The sequence below is a fragment of the Scophthalmus maximus genome, chromosome 4 (assembly GCF_022379125.1).
Source record: "Scophthalmus maximus strain ysfricsl-2021 chromosome 4, ASM2237912v1, whole genome shotgun sequence".
NCBI lineage: Eukaryota > Metazoa > Chordata > Actinopteri > Pleuronectiformes > Scophthalmidae > Scophthalmus > Scophthalmus maximus.
Window position 1 is genome coordinate 11,479,639 of NC_061518.1, and position 25,940 is coordinate 11,505,578.

The 25,940-nt window shown below is 41.8% G+C and overlaps 2 protein-coding genes across 2 annotated transcripts in view; one reads left to right on the forward strand and one right to left on the reverse strand.

The window, feature by feature from the left end:
* pde3b (phosphodiesterase 3B) overlaps nt 1–13,286 on the reverse strand; it is a 36,709-nt gene extending 23,423 nt beyond the window's left edge. Inside the window, exon 1 of the mRNA XM_035628201.2 lies at nt 12,243–13,286. Within this exon, the coding sequence (XP_035484094.2) occupies nt 12,243–13,130 (888 nt within the window). The 5' untranslated portion in view covers nt 13,131–13,286. The remainder of the gene's footprint in view (nt 1–12,242) is intronic.
* A 2,237-nt stretch (nt 13,287–15,523) lies between these two features.
* Nucleotides 15,524–25,081, forward strand: copb1 (COPI coat complex subunit beta 1). The gene is made up of 22 exons (XM_035628804.2): nt 15,524–15,679; nt 17,333–17,485; nt 17,898–18,127; nt 18,885–19,054; nt 19,144–19,258; nt 19,376–19,468; nt 19,564–19,701; nt 19,842–19,961; nt 20,235–20,342; nt 20,473–20,619; nt 20,741–20,886; nt 21,350–21,446; nt 21,548–21,708; nt 21,791–21,911; nt 22,021–22,248; nt 22,610–22,789; nt 23,274–23,418; nt 23,551–23,670; nt 23,774–23,919; nt 24,093–24,182; nt 24,408–24,563; nt 24,787–25,081. Exons 2-22 carry the CDS (start codon nt 17,395–17,397, stop codon nt 24,844–24,846), a joined length of 2,862 nt encoding a protein of 953 aa, XP_035484697.1. The 5' UTR covers nt 15,524–15,679; nt 17,333–17,394; the 3' UTR covers nt 24,847–25,081.
* The last annotated feature ends 859 nt before the right edge of the window (nt 25,082–25,940 follow it).

The following is a 25,940-nucleotide window of genomic DNA, read 5'->3' on the forward strand; positions in this document are numbered from 1 at the left end:
TTGGCGTAATGCGGTTTCACAACAGTTTTCATCTACATATTAAATTTCCCTCATTGACAATACATAGTCCAGACATATACAAGGTTTTGAGCCGGTCTCGTTTAGCTTCATCAACCTTTGCTTCGACAAGCAATTAAAGGTGATTAGTTGCCATACTGATGCTTTGGCCCAGGCCAGATCTGGTGCATCACAACAAGCACTTCTTCTTAACAGGTACAATGATTATAAATGTGTCATTCGAGCACAGTGTGATGAATTGGTCTCTGTTCCCTGTCGTGGCTGTGGCTGCAGGTAAAAGCAGTTTTACTATTGAGGAATGCTCCAAATGTAAAAAACTAAACAAAAACAACAACCCTCCATTATTTATGTTAGGTTGAAAAAAATTTATCATTGTTGCAGACTATTTGGGTCCGGTTTATGATTTTTACAAGGATATTAAAGACAGTGTTGTTGTTTTCTTTCAGTTGAAATACAAAAATAGATAGATTAAACTGGGCATAATGATGGGGGATTTAGCGAGCCCTAAGTAAATATATAGGAGACTCATTTTAAAAACAGTAACATCACTGTACTGAGCCTCTTGTCAAAACATGGCTTGTGGCCATTGGCACCAGGAAAAAAGCCCATTGAGGAATGAAGAAAGAAAATAATGTTTTTTGCAAACTAGCTGGGCAAGAAAAATGTAAAATGTAATTTGCATTGTTGTTTTTTTATTCCTTATTTGTATAAAGCCTGTGTTTTGGCTACGGGTACAAACAGCCGACCTGGTGCGTCAGCATTTTTGGATCACTTAGCAACAGTAACACAACAGTAACTTTCTATATGATCTATGCTAAAATAAAAACTTTAATCTATGCCTAACCCCGGCTCACTCCTGCTGTCTGCAGCTGAGCACCCGAAGCCGAATGCCCCGGGTCTGTGGTACCGTGCCAGGGGGCCTGCTGTTGATCACGACGGTCCTTTGATACAGGGTCACACTGACAATTCAATACATTGAGATATATATAAATATAAGTAGGACAGAACATGTCAAAGCCTTTATAGTATATGAACACATTAATATGGTGTTTCTTTAGCTTGTTTAACTCCACAGTATCAGGTGAGAGGGATTCAGCCTACATCCACATTACTTTTGGTTTTAAATGCATCACTCCTGCTAAGTTTACACCTGCTGTCCACACAACTCCGGAGTTTCTGTTCGCTTAAACAGAGAAGTGTGGAAACCCTGCTCGCCATGTTTTAGTTTGGAAATGCCAGTGCTGCGTTGTAGTATGGAGGGGCATTAAACGGAGAAGTTTGGAAATAACGATGCAGTCGCTTCCTGATTGGTTCTTATTGGTCACGACTTGGCAAAACGCTGTAAACTCTTTCTTCAAGACTAGTTATACCTCAGCATCGGTCTAGGGTCATTTTTGTTATTTCTCATTAGTACTACTTTCTGTCAAGGTGCCGAGTAGTCAATCTGCTTCCTGTTTTCACCAGCACACATATGCCCAGTGTACATGAATGGTCAAGAGAAGTACCTTTTCAGGTGACCGGGATTAAAACTTATACGGAACTGAACGCTCATCTGGACGGAGATTGTTTTAGTTTCTTTAAATGCCATTTTAAAATTAAAATGTAGTAGTATGGATGTAGCCTCAGTGTCTTTTGGTTTCACTGCAGTTTGTCTGAGGTGAACTGGTCCTCTGCTTGAAGCAAAGGCTCTTTGGCCACAAAACCCCTGCTGATCAGGACTAGATCCATGACTATCAGTCTTCCAATGCTCTCATGAGCGCGTCATTTTGGTTGACAGTTTGGGGCGGACCACAGCTCAGACAGTATCTGAACAGCACAGTGTGCATTAGCTGCAGGGGGGTGTTGACACTCTGCCATCAGTGAGCTCCATATGACTCTGCCCATAGACCCCCAGTCTCTGATGTGCAGGTTCACCTCCGGCGGCAGCCTGTATCAGCCATAACTGACATCACAGTCTCTTCAGAGCACAGATGCGACAGATATGACGCGTCTTCTGCTGGATACGGACTGGTTAATTCCTGTGTCGAAGCTCTTTTAACTTTTGGCACATAAAAAAACAAGAATATTGTCTTGTGTCTTTCAGGCAAGCGCAGGCAAATTGTGCTGGTTCAGTACTGAAGCTCTGAAGCAGACAAAAGTAATTTCACACTGCGACTGGAATGCACTGAATTCTTACAAAAATATTAAGCGATATCAGTGTAACTGCTTATGAGAGTTGAGCAGAAGAAGTTTATCTGACGCGTTACAGGTCAAATTTCGTGAGCTGTCACAGGAGGGAGAAAGGAGGTGGGGAGGGAGAGGATGATACAGGTCCCTGGGAATTGATTACACTGAACAATGGTGAGCAGATCAAGAGCAACCTTGGCCTGATGGGGGAGATATCACACTGAAGCCCAGAGTCAGAGACCTTCGTCAGACACAAGGTCTATCTACAAAATCTCACTTACATTATGTGAAGGGAGGGGGGGGGTCTGGCATTTGAGCCTGTGTGTGTGTGTGCGTGTGTTGGGGGAGGGGCGGATGGGGGTTAAAGTGAGAAAAAAAGGGAGACAGCACAGACTAAAGAAAAAGTGAAGAAAAGGGGGTGGGGATTGGCCGGGTGCAGTTTCTCCAAAAACAATTTGTCTAAACCTCATCGTTCCACTTTGGAAGATTTACTTTTACAATAAGTCCTCAGAATAAATCGTGCACAGTTATTGGAAATGCCGATCGTGTTGGTTGAAGTTCGGGTTTTCATTGCAGTGACTAATAGTGCTTCACAGTTTTGCCCTTTTCAGTGGGATCTGCCCTCAGCTGCTAAACACACACAAGCCCTCCTCTGTAGCTGCGGCTGACGTCAACCGTCACTTAGCAACAGCCTTTTGGTGTAAAAGCAGCAGTGCTGACACCGTTTTCAAAAGAGGCGCACAGAGAGAGACAGAAAGAAATTCACAGAGCAACCAGAGAGAATAAGAGAAGAGTAGGAGAGAACAAAACGAGGAAAAGGAAATTAAGAGGAACAAAGTGAGTGTAATGTTACGGTGAGGATGCAAAAACAAAAATTATAACTAATAATTTTCAATGCCACAAAAATATCACTCTTGTCTAAACATCCCTCTCGATCATCAAGCAAAGCCTTGAGAATATTGAAGGAAAGGGTGATGTTATAACAATAAAGTCATCTGGTGACTATCAGTAAAACCTATTGTATTTAGTTATTTAAATAAAAAGAAATTACTACACCCTCACCTCTATTTCTGCATTCTGCTTTAATTCCCTCAGCAGAATATTAAACAAGGGCTCCCACCATCTATGTCACAGCGTTCTAACACAACCATAACACCCCATGACAAAAAAAAAACAACCTACCCATGCTCTCTCCCTCTACTCTCACCCTGTCATTGGACTGAACAAACAGCCAACACATGCAAGGTTCAACAACCTCATCTTGAACTAAAAAGCTCAGCCACCTGAAATGTTTGCATTGTTGGGAACCGTGTGGTGTAATCAAAGGCCGTTGAGACGCGCTGAGCAGAAAACCTCCAACGTTTCCTCAAACTAAAAAGCTCAGTTGTGTTGCAAATCGAGCCAGCGGCTCGGGGGGAACATTTTGTCATTACTTATCTGATCTAGCCACTTCACATTTGCCCGTTTTTCATGTAGTGAAAACAGGCAAAGTATGGGAAGCTGATCGGCATTGGCAGAAAAAAAAAGAAGGTCTAATTATCCCAAACTCAGTTGATGGCACTGGTTCGACAGCCCTCATCTCTCGTCTGGGCCTCAATAAACTCAAATAAGCTTTGAATAGATAACAGAACAAGACCAGGACGTCACATCAAGACCAATTAGAGAAAAAAAACAGAAAAAGGTCATGCAGCACAGCTCTTTTTCAGCTGTTCAAAACAGAGTATCTAAAAGCCATAACACTACGTCTGTTCTAAAATAAAAATAATAATTGATGGACTATTTTTTAAACAAAATGTTTGAGGAAGAGGCAAGAACGAATATTCCTCTTTCAATGGCGACTTTTCAGACACCGGAGTCATCGGGCTGAGCTCTGGTCGTCCTATCATGAAAACTAAAGAGCTGCAAGCTAATTGCTGGTGATCATGACGCAAACCGTTTCCAGGGTAACCTGAGTTTTGGAGTACCCGCTCCAGCATTTCCTCATCTGTTTGCACTCACACCAGCAGGCTGACAATGCAGTCGCTGCATCCTGTTTCACTCTGCAGTCAGTCAGCTACACACACACACACACACAGCACCTCGCTCGACTTAACCCTTTCTGCCGCTACCACTGCTGCTGCTGCGGATGAAAAATTAAAAGCAGGTTTGCAAACTAGTTCTGGCATTAAAGGAAGTGGGAGTGTAATTCAACAGACACTGTCAAACCATCTGGGTCCAATACCAACATGCCACATTTTGATCAGTGCGATTCCCAAAATAATAAATGTACAGTGTACCATGTACATTTCAAGAGAAACACCTGGGGGGAAAAATTGTTCATAAGTGCTGAATCAGACCTTGAGTTGGCATTTTACAAAATATTCACCTGCACCATTAAAGCTACCTGTGGCACCGATAAGTTGTTGCTGAGCAATGAATTATGACATCTTGGTTCTTGATATTGCAACTGTTATACAAGCTCCTAAGCACTGAGGTTAGCGTCACATGTCATTCTCCCTCAGCTAAACAACAGCTCGGCTTATATTACATTCCATCGAACAGAATTACAGAATGTCATAATAATCAGCTCAAAGTCACACGAAAAGCACTTGTGTCCATTTTAATTCAAAAGGCAAACATTTTAACCTAAATTATAAAAAATGTTGCTGCCACATAAATGTAATACTTTTTAAACTTCACACAGACGACTCATTTTTTTTTACACACACACACACACACACACACACACACACACACACACACACACACACACACACACACACACACACACACACACACACACACACACACACACACACACACACACACACACACACACACACACACACACACACACACACACACACACACACACACACAAATTAACTAGAGATGACCTAAGAAATGTAATGGTCAGCACAGTCTTTAGAGGTTACAGTTAATTCGAATACCAGTTATATAATGTGTATAAAATGAAAAGATTAAAAACTATAATTTAGGTTCTTTTTAATGTTTTTCTTTAATAAACAAAAAGGAAGACGAAGAAAATACATTATAGACATTATTAGAAATCATATTGAAGAGGGCCAAAGAGGCACAGCAGCAAGTCCAATAAGGTTCAATTTGTTTATGCTTTACATATTTAATTGTTTAAAGTAGGATGGACTAATAAAGGTGCAGTGAATTGCATGTGTGGGATTTACTGTGTACTGGAAAATGAAACAAAATCAGCATACACACACTCAGACACACACATTTATATAAATATATATTTCAATTTGAATATAACACATATTGTTCAGACAGAAGGGCAGACAGTTTCACTAAATACATGGAGGGTGAGACAGTATAAACACCACATGCAGTGTAATTTAATTTGGTCATGATTGTTATTTCATTAGACCACTAATATAAATTTAAAAAAAACAACCGCATTGTTTTACTATAAATATTTACATTTAGGATAAAACTGATTATAATTATTTTCAGGATAAACAAGCTAAGAGGACGTTAAGCGCAATTCTCCGTGGCACCTTTTTTTCCACCTTAATATTCTTTCTATTGCAACACCGTCTGAAGACGGACAATGTCTTCCTTTCTCATTACTGCTGGAGGCAGACACTATATTCTACAGGGCGATTAATAAGACTTGGCATTTTTTCCCCCCCTTCTTTGCAATCACCCTGTGGTACGTCACTGGGTTGTGACGTCAATGTTATATCATTCCACATGGCTTTACAGCAAGCGAACGTGACAGCTGAGAGCTGCTCTGCGTTTTCACTGCTCTCCCTTCCAACCTTTCTCTCTGCAGCCTGCCTCTCTTGTTCTTGTCTGGATGAGGGGTGGAGGGGGGTAGTTAAGTATATTATTTACGCCTGCCTGCCCCCGTGGAGTGGCAACCACACAAAAAGTAGGCCTTCTCCCTGAATCACAGCCTGCACTGCCTATTGGGCCTTACTCATGACATAAAGCTTTTAGGTTTCTGCCATGAAAAGCTCAAATGCAATAATTCTACTTCTAACCTCCACCTCATTCTCTTTATTTAAAATAAAACTAACTGGTTCCCCGAGATGCATGTTGACATCATTTTGGTGAAGAACAGGTTTACCATTCAGGTTGGATAACAACAATATCAATATTTTGTAAAAACAGATATTTGAAATACATGATTCTAGACACCCACGACCAAAATATGCAGCAGAAAATGTGTAAACTTGCCAATAGTGTTAACCAAATTTTAAGTCTCAATTTGTGACCCTTGCGATTATTGGACAGTCTCAAATTGTGAGAGTAATCTCGAAATAACATTTGGCAAATACAAAGTTACACAAGGCTTCTTCACATCTACATGATTAACTGACTTATTTATTTCAGTATGCTACTGAAGGAGAATTTAACTCAACTTAGTGTCACAGTTAATGCAACAAATCTACCTCTGTCCCATTCCAAGATTTCATAATAAATGCTGTTTCAATAAATGGGCCATTTGCGGCATTGACGCACAAACAGATGGATTCTTAGGAGCATTTTAGGAGAACTAGTTTTTCCTCGTACTTGAAATTTTAGGAACAAACAAAATTCTCGAAAAGGCCAGACCTCCACAGCTCTTTACAGGAGGAAAGCAGAGTCCTTTGAATTGAGAATCATAGTGGCTTAATCCCAATGAATTTTGAGTTCAATATGAAACTGAAATAGATTTTATAAAAAACATAGATTAAAAACTTACGCAAAGCAAATATTTGACAAATTCCTGCATGAGACAAAGATCAACCACGAAGGGTCCTGACAAATGTAAGGATCGCACCTACGATAAAAAAAAAGAAGAGCTCAGCTACAGACTGCCAGCGTTCACTAACGCATAGAGGCGAAGGAAAACCGAGCAAGAAACTGACCTTTAAGAAAAACAAAGTCACTCTTGACGTACTGAAAACAATTCTCGTTATTTGTTTGATTCTTGCTTTACGATCACAAATGGATCATAATGGTATGATTTATTCAAATGGGGTGGTGCAATTCTATCAGTGGCTGTTAACTAAAGATGCTTTAAATCACTGTCAAAGAAATATCAATCTATGTTAGGCCTTAAAATAATCTCTTCGCTTGTCCTAATGAAAAAACAACAAGAAGAAAATAATACCAACTAAAACTTTAAGAGTAATAAACAACATTTGCTTGACTGGAATGTCATATACTTAAATCATCTTGGTGCTAAAATAATACTCATATGACACAGGAAACTGACATCAACGTATGGAAACTGGAAAGACGAGTATCCGTTGAAATTTGTGCCATAAGACAGCTGAATTTGAATTAGCCGTTCTAAATCTGTACGTGATCTGCGGAGCTGTACAGTGTGTTGGCATTTGTTGTAACATGTAGCCCTCATTTATTAAAGCTATGCCTTTCAAAGTCAAAGACTTGGAAACCTTTTCTGTGGCACTATACACGGTAGGTACTTAGAAGCAATATACGTTTGCTGAAATACTCTTCCTATGAAAGCTTTGATGGGCTGAAGAAAAAAGGCGAGTTTCTTGGAAAACCTAAATATGTGTTTCTCAGTACAAGTGCATGCTCAGTCTCGTTCAAACTACGGGTTCCAGTCATTTGGTTTTAGAAATACACTAGTTAAGCAAGTGCACCTTTGTGGTCTGACATTTCCACTTGCTGTCTCCTTCTCCTGAGTTACTGGCCCATAGCTGTTTTTAAGGACACACTACCACCTCCAACAATTAACAAGTAAAAATGTGTTAATCCAGGGAATGCCATTTATAATTTCTATCACACGGCCAGAGATGTCTGTAAGAAAACATTGTTTTTATGACAGTTTGACGAGGCCAAACTACCAACAGCAATATCCTAGAAATATAAAAAGTAGGAGCAAGTAGGGAAAGCTAACATGTAAATAATGAAATTAAAAACTGGGAAAAGCACATATATACAGTCGCATGTTCGCGCTGTTAGAACACTAAAGACAAGCTGCTCATTAGAAGCGTTGCTCTACAGCACTACTAGTGGTCAAAAATCTTCAGTGTAGTTTAGGAACAACAAAAGCAAGACCCTATGACTTAACCTAAAAGAGATGCGCATCCATGGTCTATGTTTTAGAATTTACGCATACTTTACACACTGCACCCTGAACTAATACGTATTCAGCCACTTTAAATCAATTTTTGGTGTTTAATACCAGATAATACTTTTAGCTGGATCAGGGGTCTGTCAGAACTTCTGGTGTATACTTCTGGTGGATGAAGAAGTAGTTGTATCATCTGAAACCTTCTGAAACTTTGAAAAATATATGTTCATACTCCTCATTATGAATTGATTTACAAATAAGAAAAACTGGGATGGAAGCTACACATGATTTTCGGTACCAGGTATTACAACTTCTTGTATGTGCTGTTGCAGCTCTTTAATTCCTAATCATTCATGACAAATGACAAGCCTAAAAAAACAAAAGCAAGCCAAACTATTTTAATTATCAAAATGCTGACCCTACAAGCGTTGGGCTCAACCTCAGGTGTCTGTTGGCTCAACTCTCGCCCCGGTGTCTTTCGGGCCATTGGGCACTCATTTGTCTGAAGCAGCACTTTTGCCTTGAATATTTATGATGCCGTTGACTTGCAGTAAATCTGAGTCCACATAAGTGGAGGGGTTGAGAAGAACACATTGGATGATTCCACCATGAATATGAAATGTCAAATGGATTTTCACAGTGTGAGAAATGTTCCACGGCACCGGATCGAGATCGCAAACTCAACAAATAGTCAAATCTCAACTTTGCTTATTTCCAGTTAACAATCAATAGAAAAATTGCCATGGTGGTATGACAGTCATTATTGCATACGTCTTCAAATCTACGTCAGTGTCAACACACAAGGGGTGTCATGATATATAAGTAAACAGATGAAGAGTATTGGGACACATATACCCTGTTATACCCTGGTCAGTCACCACGTGTTTACGCCATTACCCCTTTTGTAAGTTTGCTGGCCGTTAGTCTTAGTTAGATTCTTCTTGACAGTGAGACTAACTGTATCTGTCTCAGTTTAACAGCGTCAAGTACTGTCTCTGTCGTTACCTGCAGTAAAACATGTAATCCACATAATTAAAGGCCCTTGTTGAAAGTGTTGGGGGTGTCTTTTTAGGGATGTCCTGTAATATGATTTTAACACACACTTGACAGTTTAAAAAAAAAAAAAAGCCTTTGGTGACAAAGTGTTGTTTAAACTGTTTCGAGCGCAACATTGTCTACATCTGTTAACTGTAAGATTAAATTTGCTCATTTGTGTCCGTTATCCACACCAAATTCAACATCATGTCTAGTTCATCTGCGTGACGCCAAACCATTTGTCCACGGTGATGATGAACTTGCTTTGTATGTAACCACGTGCTGATGCGACACCAAAAACAACCCCCCCCCCAACCCCCTAACCTCTTTGCAACCAAAAAGCAGCGACCCTCTCAGGCAGCAGAAAGGGGGGGGGGGGGTTTGACCGTTTTGTGTGCAAAATGTGTGTGAAGATGAAGAACATGCGTGACATCACCAGTGAACCCTGAGTGACTCCTTTCAAAGTCTTCCTTTGTGTCTTTCTGTGCCCGTCTCTGACGCAGGAACTGATGTTTTTTCTATAAAATCAATCATTAATGTGTGGAAAAAAATTCTTATACCCAGTTTTTTGTTCTTCATTTTTGATAATCAGGCTTGGTGCAGGTAAAATTTTAAACATTTCTGTAATCTTGAAGAAGAAAAAAGGAATTTTTTTCTCATTAGAATCTACATACAATCTAACACAGCTTTTCTCCAATGTTATGGGCTATTATGGGATATCATACCATCCTGATGAGTAAGATCTATTCCCAGCATGCAGTGGGCACAATACACCGGACATGTTGCTGGTAAGCTTCCCCGTAGGGCTGACGCTTACAAACAGACAGACACAACAACCACACACTTGCCCCAAAACTCACTACTAACAGCCAATTCCGACTTCAGTGCATCTCTAATAAGACGTCCACACAAACAGGTGTATTGTGGAGTCTGTGTATGTTGTCTGTCTTTTTTAACTCATGAAAAACAAAAAAAAATATTTACTCACGAGGCTGCCAAGTGTTCTTACGGACAGTGTGACGATGACGTGGGTGATAACAATGGCCTTTGGTTATATTTACAATGCATGTCAGATATTCAGCTGATAAGATGTCCATGACTTTACTCAGTCGTGGACATCTTTGAACAAGTTTGTGTTGTTCTTTTCATACGTTTCCCACATTCCTGTCAACACTTTGCATTCATGCAATTTCACACACTGGATAGCAAATCTGTTCGGGAAGGGGGACAGGGAAATGATTGGGTGACTGAACCACTCAATTAATGTATCAATATAAAAAAAAGATTAGGAATTAAAAAAACTAATGTATTGTTTGAACTGTCCAACTGAAAAAAAAAAAACTGAAAATGATAATGTGCCGTGCGCAGTGTATACAATCAACTGGAAAACTAATCTTGGTACATAAAAGTACAGGTATTAATTCATACATTATGTTTTAATGATCCAAACTGTTTTTCTGTTTTAGTTAAGGCCCAACTCACTGTGACTGCCAACAGCCTAAAACACAATGAGGTGGAAAAACAACCGCTGGAAACAGGACAACAACTGAGACAGACTGGATGTACATTCTTAGTTCTCTTATCGTTCCTAACTACGCTCGAAGGACACAGAAACAATGTGTGTGAGCTGACGGCCACTGCAGAACTGCATTGTTTTGTATTGAAATATATTGTTTGCAATAAAAACCACTGTCAATCTGTCTACCCTGTCCACACACAAACTGAGGCAGCAGCTCTCTTGAGCTATTTTTCTTTTTTGTTTGTCTCGCAACACACTGTATGCAACACGATCATCCTCTTTTGGTGCGGATACCACTCGATATTGGTGTATTGGTTTACAGAAGTCGTGCAGAGGGGAAAGGAGCATCACTCTCTGCGGTGGACCTGCTGGCTACCGCATGTAAACAGACTGTTTTCATGCAGCTTTGCACGGGCTCGTGGACGCAAGGCAAACAAAACATTGAAGAAGAAGAAGTAAAGAAACAGACAGGGAATAATCCCTGCCTTTGCTCACTGTCGGTTTTCTGTTTGTTGACAATACTACAGTCATGTGGGACTGAAGGCCACATCACTTGGTCGGCTGCTGGGTTTGATACTGTGATACTGATGCATTTCATTGATTGGGAACTTTTAAATGAATGTATTCCCAAACGAACGCGGATGGACATCAGTAATGGCATGAAGTACTATCATAGGAAAGTATGTAGGAGTTCTGCTTAAAAGAGAAATGCTGCAGTTGAAGTAAACAAACGGTTTGGACAAAGTCCCTTGCTCGATATTTAAAAAAAAAAAAACCCACAATAAATACATCACCTTGAAGTCTGTGATATGACCAAAGCAAACCACTCACAAGTCAGTGTTCTCTTTTACTTCAGGTGCTCCCTGATCATGTGCTGTGTTCATTCCTCCAGGACTAGGCTGATGGAGCTGGTGTGGTTCTGCAGCTCAGTGCTCTTTGTGGCTGTTTGTCAGGACCTAAAGTGTGGCTGTTTTCCTCATCACATGGACATGTGGATGATCAGTGGGCCCTACTCTTGCACACTATAAAGCAGTAGGATCTGTAGATACTCTTGCACACTATAAAGCAGTGGATCTGTAGATACTCTTGCACACTGTAAAGCAGTAGGATCTGTAGATACTCTTGCACACTATAAAGCAGTAGGATCTGTAGATACTCTTGCACACTGTAAAGCAGTAGGATCTGTAGATACTCTTGCACACTGTAAAGCAGTAGGATCTGTAGATACTCTTGCACACTGTAAAGCAGTAGGATCTGTAGATACTCTTGCACACTATAAAGCAGTAGGATCTGTAGATACTCTTGCACACTGTAAAGCAGTAGGATCTGTAGATACTCTTGCACACTATAAAGCAGTAGGATCTGTAGATACTCTTGCACACTGTAAAGCAGTAGGATCTGTAGATACTCTTGCACACTGTAAAGCAGTGGATCTGTAGAGAGAAGCCCTACCTGCTCTCTGGATATGCAGGGCAACGAGGGTCTGCGAGGCATCTTGCAACTGCCGTAGTAGCTGGTGGACGTCTCCCCCAGGGACACGCAGCTCGACCTCCTGCGCGGTCGGATCACGGGGACCTTCTCCTCGGCGCCGGCGCCGCCGCCCGGCGGCTCCCTCGCCGGGTGGCGGCGGTCGAAGCAGAGCCCCAGCAGGGAGCCGCACACCCCGGCGACGCAGGCGAAGAGCGGCCGGAGCAGCGCGGGCAGCCCGCTCAGACTCGTGTAGGAGACGAGCCACACGACGCTGGCGAACAGCAGCACCGGCACGCTGTGCTTGAGCCGCAGCGTGGGCACGAGCGTGAGCAGCCCCACGCAGCCCAGCACGAACAGCAGCCGGCCCACCATTTGCATCTGGTGCTGCTCCTCTCCCCATTGCAGGCAGCGCACGACCAGAAAGTCCCCGAGGTAGCAGGAGGCGGGCAGCGACACGAGCCAGCACCTGCCGCTCTCCCGCTTCTTCCGGCGCAGGTAGAAGGTGAGGAAGAAGAACGCGCAGCCGATGCTGAACAGCGGACTGACGGACTGCGAGAAGCCCCACAGGAAAGTGCGCAAGTCGCCCGGCGGGTCGCCCTGCAGGCTCCTGGCGGCGAGCAGCGCCGCCGCGAGCAGCGCGACCGCGCCGGCGTACAGGGCAGACACCTTCCGCGGGCTGGAGTCGAGCGCGTCTTCGTTGCAGAGCCCGCACGCGCTCAGCAGAGAGCCCCCGCGACGGTCCCGCTTCAGCGGGGTGACGCAGCTCTTCACGTAGCCGTTCCTGAAGCCCTCGGCGCTGTTCACACTCGCGGTGCCGTCGTGGTGCCTCGGTTTGCCGTGCGGGACCTCCCCGTCCTCCCGCGCTGCCATGGCTCGACTGCGGCCCCCGCGTGTCCACTCGAAGAGTACCGGGGTCTCCCGCTATTCACGCCGCGTTAACGCCGAACTACATGACAGCGAGCGCACTCCATGGTCACTCAAACGTGCTCCAGCACTTGGACTAAAGAAAGGAGGTGAGATGTTGTTTTTACACGAGCGGGGGGCTCTGTGTCGCCGCCTACAGGCCACAACTCGCAGCGCAGGCGCCTTCGCCAAATGTGGGAGCGCTGGACCAATCGTGAGCTGCACCATCGATATCGCATAATCGATATACTATATGGCTGCAGTTTATAAGGTCCCCCTTTAATAAAAGTTCACACACCAGTTTTATACTCGGCTACAACTGACTTTTTTTGCGGGGTATTTTTGTATTTTGTTTTTTAGACTCGATTTTTACCTGTACAAAAGGTGAATATCACACTCTGCTTAAAATGGAGATGCGTTATAATGAGTTAGCTTGACCGGTTTCAGAGGTACAGTTCCAGTTTTCAGTGCCTCTCATAACTCAATTTCACACCAACGAACGTAGTGCATATGAGCGGCATTACATTGCTCTGGGATCGATTAATCGTCCTTCAGCCTTGGAACGATTGTCGATTAAAGTGATCAGAGTAAGTGCTGAAGTGCTGGTAAAATACCCTTATCGTATTTATACTGTTCAAGACCACATATACTTTATATAAAGATATAGCTATTTATGTTCATGACTTTTTAAAAGAAAAAATGCAAATTAAATAACTGGCTAAACACTGAACTGAAGATAACTTTTCAGTGAGTACTGCCAATTCAAGCCAACAAGAACCCTCTCCTTCATCCACACGACGTCCACTTGTATTAACTTTAGTATTTGACTCTTTGTTTTTCACGTTTGTGTCTTGTTTAAGTTAATCTTTCACCTAACACAGATACCTCATCGTGGAATTTATTTTGATTTGTGGCAGCATGGAGGTGGTGGTGGGGATGCAATTAATAATATTAACGTGACCATGTACCCTGTACAATTAAGTTTAGCCAATTCCAGATTTCCTAGCATTCTGCATGGTAGAGCACTGGTATGTATTATTCCATTCTTTAAGTAAAACAGAGCAATTTTTTTTAAATTGAATTAGTCAAACCTGTGTCTCTGCTGCTATGACAAGTCAGAGTGTGTGCATGGTAAACTTAGTGTGCTTTACACTTAAATACTTACAGCAACATACAGGAGAACACACACAACAAAAATACAAGGAAAGAACAAATAGAAACTGGAAAAGAAATGAACAAGAACACACACCCTCCTTGTGGAACTGACAAACTCTGCTCCCACTCCAGAGACACACAAACACTAAAAAGTGCAGCAGGGGCTGGTACAAATTGATGCTTTTTCGGTGGCAGCCACAGCAGCCACTGGCCTGTGGCTGCAGCTTCCGCTGTTCAAAGCTGTAGCCAGCAACGAGCCATAGCAGCACTGACAAGCCACTGCAACTGCTGCTGTTTATGGTGGCTGCCACTCACCTGCCAAAGTTGCTGTATGCTGATCAACTATATACTTATTTATTAGTGACTGCGATTATTGACTTGTGAATTTGACAGCTGAACTTTTTAAACAAAATACCAAGGGTTGAGTGTTGGTCATGTAAGATGCCAAGGAAATGCCACTGCAGCTGGTGTGTGTGTATGTGTAAACCTGTTTCTCTCTGTGTTCAGTCAGTCTCAACAGCACAGTTGTTTGTGATGCACACAGCAAGAAGAGCCATATCATGTAAGGCTGGAACATTATCATCCCAGCTGTTGTAAACTGCACATGGCTAATCAAACATAATAGCCTACGTCTTGGCTGGTCACTGGCTGATTCTGGGAGGTATCACACGTGTAGAAAACAATGCATTTTACAATGCATTTTAAATGATTTGTCTGTGTTTGTGTTTGTGATACACCCTGAAGGAGACTGCAACAGAAAGGCCTGATAAAGCAATGCACTTTGAACTGGAAGTTTTTGGTTAATGATGGACATTCTCCACCACAGCAACAACTTTGAAACTGATACTGAATACTTGGTAATGCACGATACGTAAATACGTATATGTTCGTCGTTGAGATAAAAGATCATATTGAGCAGCTCATCTTCGGGGGGCCATACAGTCTCTGGTGGGGACCCAGGTCAGACGGTGAGGAATGTGGATTTAAATGAATAAAGGTCCTTTAATCTGAAACGTGGCATGTACTCGTTCATATCTGTCTAACGGGATTATATTGTTTTAAAACATACAAAATCAAAATACTTTTTTTCATATTTTTGTCTCACATTGTTGTTTGTAAACAGTATTATTTTTAGTTTTTTATTTTGTATCTTTATTTTACCATGCGCGTTCGGCGTCGTTGCGCCGATGTTTGAGCCTTCCGGTGCACCGTAGCAGTGATGTGGCTCACCAAGTAATCTTCCACGTCACTAGGAAGTGGTGGACGGACAGCTCGGCCGAAAGGGGCTTTCTCTTCACAGATGTAAATATCCAACACTGGATATCGAAGGCCACTTTGGAGGAATAGAGTCGCGCACTTCGGTGGGTTACGCTGCTTAGCTTCGATTCCTTTCGGACGAGTGTTGCTCCCGGAGCCGTGCTAACTACTTAGACCACAATGCTAACGTTGCCTGTCCTCCATTTCACTGCTACACCGGTCGGAAGCTAAGCTGGCGTTAGCCACCGCGAGCAAGTTAGCAACCAGTCATACCTCACGATGTAATGTAACATTTGAGTGGTCGACGAGCTCACGGGGGTTTGCGTTTTTAATTCGCGTTTTGCGACACAGCTCTCGCTGCTAACGCAGTTAGCGTCATACGGCGCTAGCAGCTGCGGTGTCCGAGGGTGTTGAACGCGGCGTGACACCGTTTCTTGACTTGTTGTGATAATTGCAGCCTTGACGAGTCAAACGCTGGCTTCTATTGTAAGAGACAACTTGCGTGTGTTTCTGCGACGCCAGCACTTTAGTTAGTTTCTTTTTAAACGATCAAATACAACAGAGCAGGCAGGTGTGTAAACACCACCGCCATTCTGTACTGTAAAACTATGGTCGCCTGCTAAATCACTCCAATTACACCTGGAAGTCAAAATGTGTGTACGTATCAAAGAGTGAAGTACTTCGTCAGCGTTGACACTGTAATTTGTGATATTTCCCAATAAACGACTCGACTTCATGTTAATGTTGAAATTCTACACACTGTTGGGAAGTTGTTTTCTATGACCACGCATGGTAAATATTCCTATCCCTATAATTAAATACTGAAATGCAGTTACATCATGTATGTGCTTGAATTGATCTGTTCAGCTGTAATGGAGCGCATGGTTTTCTCTTCTTACAGCAGGAGCTGTGTTACACACGTCACTGTTTCCTCTGGACAGAAAATCATCCGTGTAACTTGCAGGTCATCATTGTTTAAGGGTCAGGTCGATTTTTATGCGACCCAATTTTTTTAAAGAATTTAGTTTTTGCTATGACCTGTGTTTTTTGGCTTTGCACAGGTTCCTTTGACATAGATGTGACCTACTCGCCATCAGCTTGTATTTTTATTTATTTACTGTTTATGGTCATCACAGCTACCAGAGGCCCATGTGCCAGACGCCATTTCGAGGAAGACGCTGATATTAAAATCTTTAACCTGCTGCAGTTCCCGTAGAATTGGTCAAAAATGCCTGTCCAAAAATATATCCTAAAATAATTTGATTGCTGCTCTTGAACCTTTTAGAGCACATGCATGTTCTTGGTCTCTTTGGAAAAGTAACAGTCTGAAGTTTTAAGTGCTACTGGCATTGCGTTATCTCCGTGTAAATGAACTGAATTTGAAGGATTTTTTTTTAATCAAATGTCTGCAGACTGACTCTAACTGGGACCTATTAGCTGGAAAACACAATGAGACCACAGCATTAAGCCTTACATAGTTCCAGTTCAAATTTGATAATAATACAACAAAAAATATATTTTTTACACATGTTTATCGAATGATATGTCCAGGCTAAAACAATTGGACACTTGGACACTACACGGCACAGTTGGGTGTGATTGGCTCATCTTGGAGCCGAAAAAAGACGCGGCCGTACGTCTGTGTAACACCAAACCAACCCGTTCCCTAATCTGCTGGCTTTTAAAAAGGTCATTTGTGCATCTATGTAAATGTGTACTCCATTTCTTAAATCTATTTTCCCCCCTGTTTCTTATAGGTATAATCCTGTAAGCAACATTCACTGGGATTCTTCCAACCAAGTAGAAGCCCAGCAGCAAAATGACGGCTGCAGAGAACGTTTGTTACACTCTGATCAATGTCCCATCTGACTCAGAGCCCCCTTCAGAAATCAGCCTCAAAGCGGATCTAGGTAACTATTCTAACTTTTTTTTTTCATTTTCCTTGATAAACCACCCAGAGGGTAGATATTTCTAAATTTCTAAAGCTCCACATCAGTAGGTAGGTGCCCACAGCATTCAAAAATCTAAAACAAAACATCACTTTTCTGAAACATTGTCCCTGTTACAAAGGACAATCATCATACTTCACTGTCACACTACTTTCTTCAGCAGAAAATAGTTCCTGTGAAAACTGTTGAGTTCTTTGGGTTGAAAAGCTTTAACCAATGTTGGTTTTGCATGATAAATGACTAAAACAATGAACTGCTAATAACAAAAAGGAAGACTTTGAGGTAAAGATCTGTAATTTTTTTTTATTAATGCTTGAAACTATGGTGATCATGTTATAATTCTAAGTAATAATCATCATCATCATCTCTACAGAAAAGGGGGAGATCAAGGCAAAGACTGAAGCCCTGAAGAAGGTTATCATCATGATCTTGAATGGTGAGAAGTTGCCAGGACTACTAATGACCATCATCCGCTTCGTGCTGCCACTTCAAGACCACACCATAAAGAAGCTGCTGCTGGTTTTCTGGGAGATTGTCCCCAAAACAACTCCAGATGGCAAGCTGCTTCAGGAGATGATCCTTGTCTGTGATGCCTACAGAAAGGTAACGCTAACTAAGAGTTGTGATCAACTGAAAACATTGACCCGCACATGCATGATAGCTTACATGACTTTCAAAGTCCTTGGATCGCTGTGCAGTTCACACTACATGACTCGTTGTCAAGCATTCAGGAGTCTTGCAGTCGTTGTCAGTTCATTATACATGACTAACTGGTGACCGGGGATCACACACTACCCGATCTTTCACCAGGAGAATGCCCCCACTACGCCATAGTCCTCCGCTCTGATTGGCTGTAGTTGCCGTTGATTCGTCTACATATTTACACTGCAAGAAATCTAGTTGAAGGAGGCAACGTGTCAGTGAGCCTCTCCAATCGCATCTTAGAATAGTTCACACACAGTGACTGCTGATATCAATTTGGAGCTTTTATCCGCCACTTCCAGAGTTTGCCTGGAAGCGGAAAATCTGGCAAATAAGATCAGGTAGATCGAACTAGGGATAAGTCACCAACGGGGCTCTGGGAACGACCAGAAGACCACTATCAGCTGATTAATGATTGTGCCTGTGCTGGGTTTGTGTGAAGCATTAAAAGTCATCGATTCATTTTTAGAATCAATACGTAAATGAACAGGAGCACTATTTACCAAATTATTCCCTAATTAAAATACCTAATTGGTCAACTGAGATTGTAAGATGTACACGTAGCAACAAGTGGCTGAACAACAGTTTGGCAGGGTTGTGTGTGTGTGTGTGTGTGTGTGTGATTGCTCATCATGTGAAATCTTTCTTTCAATATCAGGACCTGCAGCATCCCAATGAGTTCATTCGTGGCTCCACTCTGCGTTTCCTGTGCAAGTTGAAGGAGTCTGAACTGCTTGAGCCTCTCATGCCAGCGATCCGGGCCTGCCTCGAGCACCGTCACAGCTATGTGCGCCGCAACGCTGTCCTGGCCATTTACACCATCTATAGGTATAAATCGTTCAGTCACCTTCCCAGAAGTGTTGGTTACTCCCTGTACTAGTGAAAGACAAGCAACTGATGATATTGATTTGTTTTAGGAATTTTGAACATCTCATCCCAGATGCACCTGAGCTGATCCATGATTTTCTTGTGAATGAGAAAGACGCCAGCTGTAAGAGAAATGCTTTCATGATGCTGATTCATGCAGATCAGGTCTGTAGAATGTTGTCCCATTCTTACTTTTTCCTACTGTTGTGTGCCACCAGACCTACAATATGTTTTTCAGAGGCCTCACTTGAATTAACTCATTCTCATATTCACATTACACAGGAAAGAGCTCTGGATTACCTGAGCACATGTATTGACCAAGTGCACACTTTTGGTGACATTCTCCAGCTGGTCATTGTGGAGCTGATTTACAAAGTGAGTCAAGGGCCTTATTAGTCTATTTGAATTTATTTTAGCCCAACAGCGTGCTACCAGAATAGCTGTTAATTGTTTTGCTCTCTGTCTTTTAGGTTTGCCATGCTAACCCCTCTGAGCGCGCCCGGTTTATTCGTTGCATCTACAACCTGTTACAGTCCTCCAGTCCGGCTGTGAAGTATGAGGCTGCTGGTACTCTTGTAACACTCTCCAGTGCTCCCACAGCCATTAAGGTACGTCAACAAGGGTTTGTCCATAATCTTTAGTAGGCATATACTGTCTATACAGCACTGATATTGTACTATATTTCACCAAAAAGCAGTAAAAACGTTGGTCAAGTACAGTCTCTTATGCATTCTTTGATGGATTCCAGGCTGCTGCCCAGTGCTACATTGATTTGATTATCAAGGAGAGCGACAACAATGTGAAGCTGATTGTTCTTGATCGCCTGATTGAACTGAAGGAGCATCCCACTCACGAGCGTGTACTCCAGGTACTTTGAATTATGTTTTGATTTGCACCTAAAATTAAATGCCTTATTACCTGCAAAGACCATTGCCCTCTTAAATGTCATTAAAAAGAACATAAACCAAAATCTAAGCCCTACTAAAAACTGAAAATTAGTATCCATTATATTTTAACTTAAACATAATAACATTTGTATGAAAATGTATATAATTTAACTAAGAAGTAGCAGTTTTCTGCACCTACAGTGTATTAACTCTGTTGACTCAAGCTTGTTTTCACCAATGCTTCTGTTATCCAGGACCTTGTGATGGACATCCTGCGTGTTCTCAGCACTCCTGACCTGGAAGTCAGAAAGAAGACCTTGCAGCTGGCACTGGACCTTGTTTCATCTCGCAATGTGGAAGAGGTCAATGTCATGCACAGTACATCATTGCTGTTGTTGTTGTTGTTGTTGTTGTTATTTTCATGTCCTACAAGGAACACAGAGAAAAAAAGGCAATATACTTAAAATATAGTGACATCTTTTTGTTTTCCAGTTGGTGATTGTTTTGAAGAAAGAAGTGATCAAGACGAACAACGTGACAGAACATGAAGACACTGATAAATACAGGCAGCTGTTGGTTCGCACTCTTCACTCTTGCAGTGTGCGCTTCCCTGACATGGCAGCCAATGTCATACCTGTGGTAAACTTCCTATTATTTATGCCAATCGAAAAGAAGATGCACTTCTGTGTTTGAGAGATTTCAATGTGGTTGTTTGTTTTTTTTATATTCATGGACTTTTATGTGTTAATATTATTTACAGCTGATGGAATTTCTTAGTGACACTAATGAGGCAGCTGCTGCTGATGTGCTGGAGTTTGTACGAGAGGCTATTCAGAGATTTGACACCTTGAGGCCCCTCATCATTGAGAAGATGCTGGAAGTCTTTCACGCCATCAAAACTGTCAAGTAAGGCTTTATAGGCACATTTAGGTTATATTATGCAGGTCCTTGGTTAATATCTTTGTATCTTTCCAAACAGTTGTAAAAGCAGACCACATTTTTGTTAGCCTGTTTGATTTAGATAAATAGCAAATGCCTGCTCCTCCACCATTTTAAATGTGGTGTTCCTCAAGACTCTTTCCTTGGCCCACTGCTATTTTCAATGTACCTGCTTCCTCTTAGACAGATCTTTCAGAACCATGTTATCTCCCACCACCCTTTTGCAGATGACACACAGCTATATGTTCCATTTCAATGTTATGTACAAAACAAGATAACTCTTAGGTTTTATCAGTAGATCACCTGAATTTAGTGTCCTGTCGTAACCTTTTTTTAATTGTCATGTTTGTCAACTGTTTCAAAGATTTGGCTGAGTTTTTTAATTATTTATCACATTTTTATGACATTTGCCACCATTTTTGTATTTTAGGATCTACAGGGGAGCGCTATGGATCTTGGGAGAATACTGCAGCACCAAGGACGACATCCAAAGTGTGATGACAGAAGTACGCAGGTCCTTGGGAGAGGTATGTTTGTCCATCTTTTCATGAAACACAAGCCTACCAGTTGGTCCCAATTTAATTAGAGTTGTCCCAAACATCTGATATCTGTGTCTTAACTTGGACAGATCCCAATTGTAGAAAATGAGATTAAAAAGGAGACCGGAGAGGTGAAGCCAGAGGATGAAGTGAGTGCAGCTCCAGCCCAGAAGCTGGTGACAGAGATGGGCACCTACGTGACACAGAGTGCCCTCAGCTCCTCCAGGCCTTCAAAGAAAGAGGAGGACAGGTAAACATTACACATTGTGGAGGAGTGTCGATGGAGTTTTACAATCCAGCTCACTCAATAAACACTGCTTTTGTCATTCCAGACCCCCACTCAGAGGCTTCCTGATGGATGGAGACTTTTATGTGGCAGCTTCCCTGGCCACTACACTAACAAAAGTGGCCTTGCGCTATGTTGCTATTGTTCAAGATAAAAAGAAACAAAATGTAAGAAGTCGTCCCCTCTTCACAGTCACTGAAATACAAAACCCCCAAAAAAATAATTCACCCCACTGCCGCATTCCTCTAATCCTTGCTTTCATCCTGTCCCCCTCAGTCGTTTGTTGCAGAGTCCATGCTGATCATGGTTACTGTGCTGCACCTGGGCAAGTCCTCTCTGCCCAAGAAGCCAATTACGGACGATGATGTGGACCGCATCTCGCTGTGCCTGAAGGTCCTCTCCGAGTGCTCACCACTTATGAATGACATTTTCAACAAGGAGTGCCGCAAATCCCTGTCACATATGCTGACTGTCAGACTGGAGGAAGAGAAACTGTCACAGAAGGTAATGACACTTGACACAGGCCTGAATTCAATACGTGACCTTCTGAACATCGAGCACAATTGAATCATTATCACAAGTACAGAGAGTGGACACATTTTGGGTATCAATGGCATATTTTTAACCCATCTCTCATTGTTTCCAAATCTTGAAATGTGTATTTATGTTTGTCCGACAAAATTCTTTATCACTTTACAATACAGCCCTGGTTTTCCTTAACACAAGCATTGTCACTCTATTTTTTTGTGTTCAACCTGCACAATAGAAATTGCAGGTATTTAGCACATGTTGATATGGTTGTGGGTTAACCATGGGCTTCATTATCTCCCTGAGAATAACCGTGTGTTTCCTTTTCTGACCACAGAAAGAGTCTGAGAAACGTAATGTAACAGTGCAGGCAGACGACCCCATCTCCTTCATGCAGCTGACAGCCAAAAATGAGACGTCTTCTAAGGAGGACCAGTTCCAGCTTAGTCTCCTGGCTGCTATGGGCAACACCCAGAGGAAGGAGGCTGCTGATCCCCTCGCTTCAAAACTCAACAAGGTGCACCATCAGCCCTGCAGGAATCTTAGTATACAAGACAACTGGTCATTGTGTCGCAAAAAAACATTTGGGCTGTAAATATCAATCAGTCTAGTTAATTAGATTTTTTGTTTGTTTTTAAAACTTAATTAATGTTAACTATTTTTAATCCTTGCTTTGATAACACATTTTTTCCTGTTTGTGTGTGTTTAAATTTTACAAAATAGTCTAGTCTACTGTTAAGTTGTGGAAGCTGACCAGATTACTGTTATTTCAAGTGTCATTTTTATTTGACAATGACTAAAATAGTTTTCTCTTGAATAATTTTTTTCGTTTTTAATCCTGCTGCACTTTTGCTTAAGTCTTGTTTTTATAGCTGAAGTCACTGCTATAAAAACCTGTTACAAATTGACTGATGAAAGAAAACTCTGCAACAGTAAATATTTGCATTTCTTTGTTTCATTATAATTGATGATAAAATATATAACATTTTTGTCCAATCTAGGTGACACAGCTGACGGGCTTCTCAGACCCAGTGTACGCTGAAGCCTATGTTCACGTCAACCAGTATGACATTGTGTTGGACGTGCTGGTGGTCAACCAAACCAGTGATACTCTCCAGAATTGCACCCTTGAGCTGGCCACTTTAGGTAAGTGTAGTTTATTTTCTGCTGCACTGGAGAAATGTTCGGGTTCTCTTCTTCAGTGATGTTGATTCACATCGGTGTTGCTCTATTAAACCATCTACATACTTCACTAAAGTGAGTTGTATCTTTCCACAGGTGATCTTAAGTTGGTTGAGAAACCTTCACCTTTAACTCTGGCTCCTCATGATTTTGCCAACATCAAAGCAAATGTCAAAGTGGCTTCTACTGAGAATGGCATTATATTCGGCAACATTGGTAAGAGACACATTTTGTATCTGTTGAAGGTCATAGTTCAACTCATATTGGGTTTGTTTTGCTTTGTGTAACCAGGGCATTTTCTTACCGATTCTCTTTGCAGTGTACGACGTGTCGGGAGCTGCTAGTGACAGAAACTGCGTCGTCCTCAGTGACATCCACATTGACATCATGGACTACATCCAGCCGGCCTCCTGCACTGACGCCGAGTTCAGACAGATGTGGGCAGAGTTTGAGTGGGAAAACAAGGTAAGTTTTGCATCTTGAGGGAAGTTCCCAAAAAATGACTGGCTCCATAAAAAAAATACTTTGACCACATGTTATGAAGTTAACATTCAACAAATTCACACAATATTTTAAAAAAATGAAGAAAAAAAAGGAAACATTGATGAATGTTCTTAATTGGTCTTTGTTTCTTGTAGGTGACGGTGAACACCAATATCACTGATCTGAACGAATATCTCCAGCACATACTGAGGTCCACCAACATGAAGTGTCTGACTCCTGAGAAGGTTGGTATGAAATATTACACACAGCAACCCAACAAAAAGCAAACCAGGTTTTAAATCTTGTGGAACTCATCAAGATCGATACAGCGAGCAATAAAGAAAAAAATCAGAAGTGGTAGTCGTCCGGTTAAAATGGTCATCGTCAAGGCCATCATAAAAAAAAGTGTGTTAGCAATTTGTGGTCCTAATAATAATAGTAATTCTTTTCTTTTTTGTCTTTTGACCCAGGCCCTGTCTGGCTTCTGTGGCTTCATGGCTGCCAACCTTTATGCTCGTTCTATCTTTGGAGAAGATGCTCTGGCTAATGTCAGCATCGAGAAGCCCATCCACCTGGGGCCCGATGCGCCTGTCAACGGACACATACGCATTAGAGCCAAAAGTCAGGTGGGTCACAGCTGCTGCATCACAAAGTAAAGGCTCGGTTGAATTTATTTGCTCTCAACTCGAGCAAAGCGACCAGTTCGTCTTATGGAGGGATAACATTAATGATACTTCATTGAAAGAATTGGGCCGAACTTTACAAGGAAAAAGAATATATGAAAAAATAATGTGATGTTATCAGTAATTGTACAATCTTACAATAAATCCTCCCACCTTCATTCCACAGGGGATGGCCTTGAGCCTCGGTGACAAGATCAACCTCTCCCAAAAAAAGTCAAACATCTGAGTGCAACTCTGATCCAACTGATCCCTCTGACTTTGTAAAAGTCACTGTTGTCTCGCATCGCCCATTTTACAGCCTTTTCATCACAGCAAATTAAGAACTCTATATGATCAGTTGCTTCTGTGCTCTTTGTCTTCTATTTTCTTTTTCTTTTCTTTTTTACATCACCTCTGTCTAAAAACTACATCTCAGCAATATCCCTGTCTTGTTTATTTTCAATAAACAATTATTAAAAGAATGAGAAAAAGGTTTTGTGCAGTATTCATTGAGTCATGTCTCATTTCATCTGCCACTTATCATAATTAAATAACTGTTTGAAGAGGGAGATTTTGATGATACTCCTGTATGGGTTTCTTTCTCCTGGAAAGTTGCATTGTACATGTGAAGAAATAAACTTAAATGGAAATGTTTCCGAAAGGAAGTTGTCTCAAAGTGAAGCGACTCCTGTCCGGAGCTCCTGCTGTGTCCTGCTTCATAGCTCTGGACTCTTAATTTAAATTTCTCTGATGCCCTTAGTGATATGTTTCACAGTCTGAAACTGGTGGAAATGTTCTTTCAGGTACCTCCAAAGTGACAATGACATCATGAAGACACAAAAGTGCATATGTATTCTATGCAAGAACATGATTTCTTTAGCCTGGGGGCAATGAAATTTGTTAGCGATTTCAGAGGTGCTCTCTGAGCCAGCTGCGTGTTTCACACTGGCACTGTGATAAAGAGATGGAGATGGATTAGTGTTGGCACAGACCTACATGTTCCACTCGCCCTCTTGTTTATGATTCATGAGTCAAGGGACATTTCTGGGAACATGCCAGACTAAAGGGTCACAACTGTGGTCATACATTTACAATATCTGTGAAATATGTCTCTCCACGGAGGAAAACAAAGACTGAAGGTGGCTTCGAGGTCGGACCTTCAGCTTTGAGAGCAAACAGTTGACCAGAGTGTCGCAGACAGCAGCTGTGTGCAGTGTGCAAACCCGTCGAATTTAGTTTAGACATCGCTCATATATGTTACAATCACAGGCTGACCCCATCGCCTTAGGTTTGACCTTTTTGAAACTTGTGTTTTTGAACAGATTTTCCTGTTTTGTCAAG

Excerpts from the sequence above, each read along its gene's own strand:
- copb1 (XM_035628804.2), top strand. The coding sequence starts at position 17,395 with ATGACGGCTGCAGAGAACGTTTGTTACACTCTGATCAATGTCCCATCT. Across the intron at positions 19,055-19,143 it reads GCCATTTACACCATCTATAG|GAATTTTGAACATCTCATCC; the intron begins GTATAAATCGTT and ends GATTTGTTTTAG. Across the intron at positions 19,702-19,841 it reads GTGCTCCCACAGCCATTAAG|GCTGCTGCCCAGTGCTACAT; the intron begins GTACGTCAACAA and ends GATGGATTCCAG.